Raw genomic sequence first — 11,534 nt, 5'->3', positions numbered from 1 at the left:
ATGGTGTGTAGGATGTGTATGGTGAGTGGGGATGTGGTGTGTGTGTGCATGTGTGTATGAGAGGGAGACAGAGACAGACAGAGATGGAGACAGAGAGAGTATGGAAGACTTGGTGTGCAGAGAGGAAGAGCAGAGACAGTGGCTAGAGTACTTCATGGAGGGGTTAAGAAGGGACACTGCAGGGGCTGGAGTGATAGTACAGTGGGTGGGTATTTGCCTTGCAAGTGGTCGGCCCAGGATTGATCACGGCAACATATATGGTTGTCTGAGCACTGCTGAGATCCATGAGCACAGAGCCAAGAATAAGCCCTGAGCACTGCTGGGTGTGAACCAAAAATAAAACAAGAAAAACAAGAACAAAAATTTAAAAAGAGAGAGAGAAAAGGGGAAAAAAAGGGAACACTGCCAGTGGTTCCCTGGCCTGTAACCTACAGAGATTTCTGAAAAATTTCCATTGGACCAGCCATATTTCCCAAGTCAAAGATTATCAAATGCTTCTGTGATATCATTTGAAATAGACCCTACCCAGTTTATACAGCTAGGACTACTTTTCTAGACAAAAATACCTTTTGTCAGTTGGGGTGTCATGTGAATCACTGTTATCAGTTACTAAATGATGGGAAAGAAATGCACTGAAAGGGGTATATACAGTTATGTATAAAGAAAGTTAGATCTGGAATTTGATAGCATTATCTAAGTGTGCTGCTCATCTGTCTTCTCCCTCACCAAACGTGAGGAAATAATGTTAGAGCAGATACTTCTAATGTTCTTGTTTTGCTTTAGACATGTATGAATATATTTGTGAAAAATATTATTTTCCTTAATCAAAGACACCGTCTTTCATTATAGCACTGTGAAATATGTTACAGATACTTCTATGATTTAAGAACAGTTTTGTGTTTATGAGTTTTGGAGCCATGCCTGGCAATGCTCAGGGGCTATTTCTGGCTCTGTGCTCAAGGCTCACTATTGGTGGTGCTCGGGCAATCATGTGTTGCCAGGAACAGAACTGGGTTCAGTGCTTACAAGCAAGTGTCTTGCTTCCTGTGCCACTTAAAACGGGTACTTTTAAAGACATTAGATGAGGCCGGAAAGATAGTAGAGCAAGTAAGGCCCTTGCTTGCCTTGCATACAGCTGATCCAGGTTCAATCACTGGTACGCCATATGCTCCCCCAGCCCTGGGATTGATTCTTTAGCATCCAGTCAGGAGGAAGCCCTGAACAGCGCTGGGTGTGGCCTCCAATAAATAAATAAGTTGTGTTAGAAAACTCCATTTTATTCTCTTACAGTCTACAGAAAGTTTCAGAATAAGAATAACAGTAAGTAAAAACAAGAGAAATAACAGTAACAATCCTAAATTCTCTCCAGTCGATCACATGCTCAGAGATCTGGCAGCCGTGGGTGTGCATTGAGTTTGGAGAATGGAGAAGCTAACTTAGTGTCTTGGTATGCGAGGGCAACGGGAAAAGACCAAGAGATAGATGGTGAAAACATGGACCAAAACAATAATTCTCTGGTGGTCTTTCTTCTCTTCTAGTTCTGTTTTGAAGCCAACGCAGATGATGCTGTGAGAGCTGACCCACTGAATAAGCTGTCTTCTTGTCAGTCATCTGCAGAGGGAAGATGGAAGACTCTTACAAGGACAGGACTTCCCTGATGAAGGGTGCCAAGGACATTGCCCGAGAGGTGAAGAAACAAACAGTCAAGAAGGTGAACAAAGCCGTGGACCGGGCCCAGGATGAATATACTCAGAGGTCCTATAGCCGGTTCCAAGACGAAGAAGATGATGATGACTATTACCCTCCTGGAGAAACCTACGACGGGGAGGCTCACGACGAAGAAGGCTCCAGCGAAGCCACCGAGGGTCACGATGAGGATGATGAGATCTATGAGGGCGAGTACCAGGGTATCCCCAGTATGAACCAGGGCAAAGATGGCACTGTGATGGTGGAGCAGCCCAAGAATGAGAAGTTCAAGGACCGCCGGGACCTGGAGTCGGAGAGGAGAGCTGATGAGGAGGAGCTCGCCCAGCAGTATGAGCTCATCATCCAGGAGTGTGGCCACGGTCGCTTCCAGTGGGCCCTTTTCTTCGTCCTGGGCATGGCGCTCATGGCAGATGGCGTAGAGGTGTTTGTCGTGGGCTTCGTGTTGCCCAGCGCTGAGACAGACCTGTGCATACCCAATTCTGGCTCTGGATGGCTTGGTAAGTGCCCTGGGCAGGGAGGCATGTTCTGCAACTGCTTCATTTGCACGGTACAGTAAACAAATGGAATAAATGCTTTTCTTCTAACTGCTTCATTTCCCCCAACAATGTTATGAGAAAAACTATTGTAGGTCAGGATGTTCCTACGTATTCACTACCTAGACTCTGGTTCACATTTACTGATTTTATCATCTATTCATTTACTTTTCTGTCCATCAAACTTATTTTTATACACATAAAAGTACATTAAAGCAATATATGTATATTGGGAGAGGTCTCCCAAATGGTGCTCAGGAAATTCAGGGCCCCCATCTGCAGTGCTCCACCACCCAGAGCTTGGGTTCAGCGCAAGGGTCCAAGTTCGTAGCACTGCTGGGCCCTGTGGTACAGAGAATACCCGGACCACCCCAGAGTGCTGGGCCTTCAGAGCCACACCCCGTGGTGTGTGGGAAACCATATAGTGCCACGAATCAACCTGGGTCAGGGCACTCTAGACATATACCCTGACCACTCTACTATCTCCCAGCCCCAAAGCAACCTAGTAAACAAAACATGGGTTTTTTTGGGGGGGGTCACACCCAGCAATGCACAGGGGTTACTCCTGGCTCATACAGTCAGGAGTTAACACCTGGTGGTGTTTGGGGGACCATATGGGATACTGGGAATCGAACCAGGGTTGGCCGCGTGCAAGGTAAATGCCCTACCCACTGTGCTATCACTCCAGCTCCACAAAACTTTTTTTTTTAATTTTTATTTTTATTGTAGTAATGTTGGTTTTTAACAGTGTAAATGATAGTATATTTTAGGGGTCCAGTGTCACTCTGCTCACTGACTGTCAAATTGCACGTATCCATCCTCTACAGTCTGTTAGAACCTTTCATTCCACTTCTCTCCCCTTTGTCACCTCAGTTCTGTGGTCAGTCTAAGAGTTTGTTCCATTAGACATTGTCACTTCCTTTACTTTATTTTTTTATTCATGACACATGAGTGAGGTGATTTGTACTTAAGTTTTCACTTCTGACTTAATTAGCTTAGCACATCCCTCCAACCCAGTCCTTGCTGTAGCAAAAGCCCGGTTTTGTCTTTTCGCCCAGCTGAGTAGTGTCCAGTGTGTATATAGATAGCACGTCTTCCTTCACTCATTGTCATCAGACACTTGCCAAACCTTGGCTACTGTAAATAGTGCTGCAGTGAATCTAGGTGTGCCTAGATCTCTTTTCTTGTGTTTGACTGGGTACCTAGAAATGGAATTTTTGGATTCCATACGTAATCCTGTTTTTATTTTTTCATGAGAAATCGCCATACTATTTTCAATAGGCTGGAACAACTACATTCCCAGCAGGGGTAAACAAGGGTTCCTTTTCCTCCACGTCTCAGCTCGCACTTGTTGCAGGTCCCCTTTCTCTTTGAAAGTCTTTCTAAACTGACTTCTCATCAGCTAGAATTTGAGGGCTATAATCTATTCTCTCTAGTATAAAGGATTCATTACAACTTGCCACCAAAGTTCCCATAGCCTCTCATCACTAAAATTGCCCCAACTCTTTCCATTTTTCTTTAGTAAACCATGATAGTTCTCATTGACTCTAGAGATTAGTTTTGTTATAATTTTCTTAGCCAGTTTGTTTGCTTTAGCTATTTATATTTCTACAAGTGTGAGGTGATACTTTTATTATTTTAATTTGCATATGCCTGATGATAGATGAAAAATGAACTTTTTTTTTCATGTCCTTGTTGGTACAGTGTCTATTTGGTACAGCAATCTATTTTAACTTATACTATTTTAAGTATTTAATTGTATTTTCTTTGTTAACTTCCAAAGATAGATCCTTAAAATTTAATAAAGCTTTTATATGAAACTTACTTGACACTATTCTAAAAGCACAGGTTAATTTTATATCCCTTAGAGAAGCATCATTTCAAATTCTATTTTTCATACATATCATACCAAGGTTTAAATACTTGTTAGGCCCTGCTATTTTTAACTTCTTCTGTGTGTATTTTTCATTTAGTTTTATTCAGAGAGTAGTCTCTGGTAACTTTTCTTTTTTCCCAGTTTATACCTTTGTGACTAAACTAGAAGAACTGTTTTTTCATAGGAGTTAAAAATCAATTTCAGATACTATTAAATCTGTCTGCTAAAATTTAGAAACCTCCCTAAAAATATCATACATTGATTTTTTTTAACTGATTTGAGTTTAAAGTTACCATGCACTCAAGGTTCATATTGTCACAAAGCTGTAGTTACACTCCCACTTATTCTCCTGTGCAGGGAAATTAAGATGGTAGAGAAACCCATCTTTCCATTGCAGAGGAAAACTCTTAACAATTTAGGCATTCACTTTATTTTTTACTTTTTATAATGTAAGAGTACTGCTATTTATTCAGGCATTGGTAATGCTGACTTAATTGGGCATGAACTCCAAATTACTTTTTTATTCAGAATGTTAATTTTATTTTATTATTTTATTATTACGCCCCCCTCTTTTTATTGACTCACTGTGAGATACAGTTACAAAGCTTTCATGTTTGAGCTTCGGTCGTACAATCATCAAACACCCTTCCCTTCACCAGTGCAAATTTTCCACCACCAAAATCCCCAGTATTCCCCCCTCCCTCATTCCAACCCTTCCCCTGTCCATACTCTCTCTCTACTTTGGTTACATTCGATATTTCAACACCAGTCTCACCACCACTCAAATCTGCCCAAAAGGCAATGCTGGATGATTTCTTTTGTATTGCTTGCTATAGATAGAATAAATATAATGTCCAGGAAATTCTGCTGTGCTCTATTCTGGGAGCTTTAGTTTATAGTCTCTGGGTCTTGGTTGTTGATGAGATTACATGGCGCTGGGGGCAGTTTGTGGATGTGACTGCCAAGCTACTGAAAAACTGGGGACCTGGCGGGAGGAGGCCCAGTCCCAATCCAAGTGGGCGTGGAGATCTCAGTCACGTGTTCCCGCATATCTAGGCATTCACCTTAAACACGTGATATGAGGACTTTCAAACAAAGCTTACCCAAGAGCACATTTTTATGCTTATTAAATCTTTATATGTGTCAGAGTCTGTGAAAGAGAGAATACGGGTCCAAAGAGAGTTCAGTGGGCTTAGCACATCCTTTTCTGCTGGCGGCTTGGGTTCCATCCCCAGCTCTGCATGTTCCCCTGACCACCACCATAAGCCACCTAGACTGAATGCCAGGTCTGACCCAATACTGAAACCAAACAAAAGGAAAGAACACTTGTTACCCCTGTTTTCAAGGGATCTTTTTTTTATAGTACATAAATGTGATATTTTATTTCAGATTAATTACTTGTACACTCATGCACTTGTTTATTTCGGATCACTTCACGATAATATTATTCCTGCCTGAAACGACTGTGCATCCCTTTTCTTGCTTCTTTATTTTTGCTTGATAGTCTCTTTAAATTAGATTCACTTTTTTTATTAGTGAATCACCATTGGGTACAGTTACAAACTTATGAACTTTTGTGTGTGCATTACAGTCATGCAATGTTTACCCATCCCTCCACCAGTGCCCATTCTCACGACCAATGTTCCCAGCATCCTTCCCACCACCCCACCCGGCCTCAGTGGCAGGGCATTCCCTTTTATTCTCTCTCCTTCTGGGTGTTGTGGTTTTCAATAGAGATATTGGGCGACCATTGTGTTCAATCTATAGTCTACTTTCAGCAGGCATCTTTCAACCCGAATGGAATCTTTTAAAACATGCTTAAAAGGTCAAAAGTACATAACTCTTTTTGTGGAAGCCCTTTTTTTCTGGGCTTTTGAGTCACACCTGGCGATGCTCAGAGGGTTCTCCTGTCTCTGTGCTCAGGAATTACTCCTGATGATGCCCAGAGGACCATATGGGATGATTAAGATTAAACATTGGCCAGCCACATGCAAGGCAAACACCCTACCCACTGTATTATCGCTCTCGCCCCAAACCTACTAACTTTTTTTCTTTCTTTTTATTTTTCAAGCCCACTAAATTTTTTAAAATTTTTTTTATTAGTGAGACATCATGAGGTACAGTTGTAGACTTACAAATTTTTGTGCTTGGATTTCAATTATACAATGATCAAATACCCATCTCTCCACCAGTGTCCATTTCCCACCACCACGGATCCCAGTATCCCTCCCACCCCCCATTCTCCCCATCCCACCCTGCCTCTGTGGCAGGGAATTCCCTTTTGTTCTCTGTTCTCTCTCTCTTATTGGGTGTTGTGGTTTGCAAAAGAGGCAATGGGTGACAATCATGTTTGGTCTATAGTCTACTTTCAGCATGTTTCTCCCATCCTGGGAGGATCCTCCCAACACCTTTATTTGGTGCTCCCTTCTCTATCTGAGCTCCCTTTTCCCCTAGCATGTGTGATTGGTCTCCAAGCCATGGAGTAGAATTCCTGGTACTAATCTCAGCCATTCTTGGGTGTTAGTCTCCTATTTTGTTACTTTATGTTCCCCAGATGAATGCAATCTTTCTATGTCTATCCCTTTCTTTCTGAGTCATTTCGCTTAACATGATACTTTCCATATTGTACCACTTGTATGTAAATTTCACGACTTCGTCTTTTCTAAGAGCTACATAGTACTCCATTGTGTAAATGTACCAAAGTTTCTTTAATCAATCATCTGTTCTTGGGCACTCAGGTTTTTTCCAGATTCTGGCTATTGTAAAGAGTGCTGCAATAAACAGACAATTGCAGATGTACCAAAGTTTCTTTAACCAGTCATCTGTTCTCGGGCACTCAGGTTTTTTCCAGATTCTGGCTATTGTAAAGAGTGCTGCAATAAACAGACAATTGCAGATGTCACTTCAACTATACTTTTTTTGCCTCTCTGGGATGTATTCCCAGGAGTGGTATTGCTGGATCAAATGGGAGCTCAATTTCTAATTTTTTGAGAATCGTCCATACTGTTTTCCAAAAAGGCCGAACCAGTCGGCATTCCCACCAACAGTGAAGGAGTGTCCCTTTCTTGCCACATCCGTGCCAGCACCAGTATGCCCACTAAATTTTTAAAGTAAGGCTATAACCATTGGTGCTGAGAACTTTTTCTGAGCACAATAAAAAAAAATTTAAATTATAGTTTTTATCTTACTCTGTGACCAACAGAGAGAATCACCAATGAGAAAATGAGCGACATCTTAACTTCTTTAACACTTATCTCTTTTCTCTGATCCACGTCTAGTATTTGCTTTCTTAAAGCCAAAAGAAATGAATTCATGAAAGAAGACGGAGGAGGGGCAGGAGCGATAGTACGGCGGATAGGGCATTTGCTTTGCATGCGGTTGACCCGGGTTTGATTCCCAGCATCCCATATGGTCACTTGAGCACTGCCAGGAGTAATTCCTGAGTGCAAAGCCAGGAGTAACCCCTGTGCATTGCCGGGTGTGACCCAAAAAGCAAAAAAAAAGAAGACAGGAGAATGAGAATGGGGTTGAGTTGTCATATTTTGGCTGGTGGATCCATTTGAGTATTGAACCCCCCCAAAATGCAGATCATGATTTGTAGGAAGATCCTTGGTTATTTGTTATATCACTCCTTTCAGCATATTTATTTTTCCTTTTCTTTGGTGAGCAAGTAGACCCACTCTAAGCCTGGGTATACAAATATTTATCAAGATTTTGCTATAAAAGTGTATCAGCAGAATGTATTATGAGGATAGATGCTTAAAAATATATTCACACAATAAGATATCTATGTTACAACCCAAGTCTTTATTCATGTGAGTTTTTTTTTAATGGTAGAAATATCTAGAAAAGACTTGGCTGATCTTCCCCTGCACCTTTACCTTCTTGGTGCTGGAATGGAAGCACAGTTTTATGTAGGATTCTGTGATAACTCTGTCCTATGAACCCATAAACTCTCATGACGTCATGCACCTCAGGTGGCACTCGGAAGTGTAGAGAATGGTGTGGAACAATTGCAGGATGCTAATGTTCACCTCTCTGTAAATGTGGCCTGCCTTAGCAAATTACCACTGTCTCCCCAGCTGTGTATGGTTTCACTAGAGGCTGTGAGACCCCAACAGAAGCATTTTAATGGTTTCAAAACGGTGCCTTCCAGGCTTGCATTTCAATTATTTTGCCATTGTAATTTCACTTATAATTGTATTCTAACGGCTTCTTTTTAGACAAGCATTTAAATTGTTTTGCCATTTTCATTTCATCGAATAATAGCTTTGTAATATAATTACCACACTAAGTTAGAGCAGTGAGATCAAAAGCAAGCAAGAGAGCCACATGACCCTCTCTTGGTGGCATTTTGAGGAGCGAGATTGGCAAACTAATTTCTCATTTGCTATGATGCATCAGATCATTTTCTTCAAGGAACACCAGGAACAAAAATATGATCCAATTCATTTTTTATTATGTAAGAAACATCTTCCCTTTGGGCTTATTAGAAACTAACTAAAAGAGCAGGTCCAAAGACATATTACAGCCAGTCAGCCTGGGTTTGATCCTCGACACCCCTGTGGTTTCCCAAGCCCCACCATCAGTGATCCCTGAGTGCAGAGCCAGGAGTAAGCCCTGAGTCCCACTGGTTGTGACCCAAAAACAAACAAAAAAGTAACTAAGGTCACACTGTGTCTATGTGTGTATGTCTGTACGTGTCATACATAACATTGTGTGTGCATATAACATTTTTAATTGGGCTGGGGAGAAGTTTGAGGGAATATTTAATTATCCAATAAGGTTCACTTTTGAAGAATAAATGCAGTCACTTTAGGACAATTAGTTGTCTATTGCCAAAGTCCTATTGAACAATTGCTTGTGCAAAGCACAGTGTTACTACAGAGGATAATAGGACCCCAAAAATGAAAAAAGAGTCTCTGAATGGGAGATTGATGGGTGGTTCCTGTGATCAGGGAAATCATGATTTTTCCAGCTTTTAGAGCTTCAGTGGCTTAGCAATCCCTGCCATATTAAAGGTGAAGGTCAGAGACCAGTAGAACTTGGATGATTTGTGTGTTCCTAATTTTGGGTATTGCTGGAGAGTATTGGTATAGCCCATCTCTTTTTTTTTTTTTTTTTTTTTTTTTTGCTTTTTGGGTCACACCTGGAAATGCACAGGTGTTACTCCTGGCTCTGCACTCAGGAATTACTTCTGACGGTGCTCAGGGGACCATATGGATGCTGGGAATCAAACCCGGGTTGGCCACATGCAAGGCAAATGCCCTACCCACTGTGCTATCGTTCCAGCCCCATAAATTTCATCTCTTAATCCCATGTTCTTTTCCAGAATATTTCCATTTAAAATTACCTTGATTATATCTACTTCTGATATAAAGATCAAACAAGACTCATAATTTTTGGTGAAAATATACCACCTTGTTATCAAAAGCAGTAGTCTGGTGATTTACTATTTTGGTATGAACCCTGATAGAATAATGACCTGTTGAAGTCCTATTTCTTTCTCCGTTTTCCACAGCCCCAAGTAGATAGTTCATAGTATCTTGTATATTCAGGTCATACTAATAGCAGCACAGATGTTAACCAAAAAATCCAGTCTATGGCGTAAAGTCATCTTAAAGAGGTGTAGTAACAGAAGTTAAAATAAAGATAATGTAAGTCAGGGGTCGAAGAGATAATACAGTGGGTAAGGCACTTGCGCTGCATAAGGTCAACCTGGGTTTGAAGCCTGGCACCACATCTAGTTCCCTGAACTCAGCCAGAAGTGATCCCTGAGTACAGAATCTGGAGTGATCCCTGAGCCCCATCTGGTATGGCACCCCCAAACAAGCAAAAACAAAACAAAACTAGATAATGTAAGTAAATAAAGGGAATGTAAATTAATGTCAGCACCTTGGGACCATAGCTTTCTGCCTATTGTTCACTGCTATATTTATATCCCCTGCACAGACCAGAGTTTGGTGCATAAATGGGATCTTAAGAGTATTTGTTGAATGAATGAATGAATGAATGAGAGTCTCTGAGATCATTAGCACAGCCAGACCTTATTGTAGATACGGACATACCTAAACTAAGACCATATCATTTCAAATGGGATTTCAGATATGGAGGGAGTCATTAAAAAAAAAAAGGTCATGTGCACAGATGTTAGCAATGCCCTTTTAAATAATACCCCTTTTAAATGGTGCCTAGGATCAACATTCCTGTTCTAAGGGTATTAACCTGCTTCTGGGGTCATATTAATTAAAATCATTGGGAAAGCCCACAGCCTGGAGTTCATTCATACAGACGTGAAACCTGTATCAAAGATCTTTCCTGTTTCCATGTACCAGTGCAACCTGGATATTTCAAATCAGACTTCCTTTTGTCTGTCAGGAAATTTTTGTTTGTTTTTTGGGAGGCTACACCTGGCAGTGCTCAGGGATCACTCCTGGCAGGGTTCAGGAGCTCTTATACAGTGCTGGAGATTGAATTTGCATCAGTCATGTGCAAGATATGCAAGGCAAGCATCTTACCTGCTTTACTATTACCCTGTCCCTCTCCCCCCACCGATCAAGAATATTTCTGCCAGAGAATGCTGGTCTTCTCACAATCCTGTTTTCCATTTAAACTAGCTGATAGTCACTCTGGATTTTATAACGTGTGTTTGTGGGGTTGACTGTTGGGAGTTGACTTCGGAGCCATGGCTCTGTCTTCAGTGTGTTTACACATTGACTGTGGAAGACAGGGATCAAGTCCAAGCAAGGGCTGGGAATCCTGGTGTAGCCAGCACGGGGAAGGCCTGATTGATGGGGTTCTCCAGAGAAATATTCCATCTGTTGTACTCCTTAATGTCTTTAAAATATCCACGTATCCACAACATTGGCTAGAATTGATTGGCATATTAGGCAAAAACAAAAATAGACCAAGAAAATCAGAGCAATGGAGAATATATATATATGTATTGTGTGTATGTATATGTGTGTATACATATATATGGACTTTTACTTGATATCTTTTTATTTTAGAAGCTCTTGAAAGTTTTAAAAATATTTCTTAGTTGGGCCAGAGTAATAGTACAGCAGGTAGGGCATTTGGCTTGCATGCAGTCAACCTGGGTTTGGTCCCTAGCACCCCATATGGTTCCCTGAGCTTGCCAGGAGTAATTCCTGAGTACAGAGCCATGAATAAAACCTGAACACTGCTGAGTGTGGTCCCAAAACAAAAACAAATTCTGAATAATTCTAGAATAAATATAGGGTTTTATTTGTAAGCACTATTATTTTGAATTGCATAGGTATACATTTAACTAGAAATGAATAGTGATTTTCATTTTATTCAATACTTTGGTGTTCACTGTATCTAGTCAGATTCTTGGCACTCCTGTATTAATAACTAGTATATTAATAATTAGCATTTTCATTCAATAAATTTTT

General features: G+C 40.9%; 1 protein-coding gene across 1 annotated transcript in view; it reads left to right on the top strand.

Annotated features, from left to right (window-relative positions):
- The first annotated feature begins 1,598 nt into the window (after positions 1-1,598).
- The window catches only part of SV2C (synaptic vesicle glycoprotein 2C), a 171,882-nt gene continuing 161,946 nt past the window's right edge, over positions 1,599-11,534 (top strand). Inside the window, exon 1 of the mRNA XM_056112502.1 lies at positions 1,599-2,204. Within this exon, the coding sequence (XP_055968477.1) occupies positions 1,625-2,204 (580 nt within the window). The 5' untranslated portion in view covers positions 1,599-1,624. The remainder of the gene's footprint in view (positions 2,205-11,534) is intronic.

The sequence above is a fragment of the Sorex fumeus genome, unplaced genomic scaffold, assembly GCF_029834395.1.
Source record: "Sorex fumeus unplaced genomic scaffold, SorFum_2.1 ptg000018l, whole genome shotgun sequence".
Lineage (NCBI taxonomy): Eukaryota > Metazoa > Chordata > Mammalia > Eulipotyphla > Soricidae > Sorex > Sorex fumeus.
Note: the sequence above shows the minus strand (reverse complement) of the source record. Positions and strands in the feature narration are given on the sequence as shown.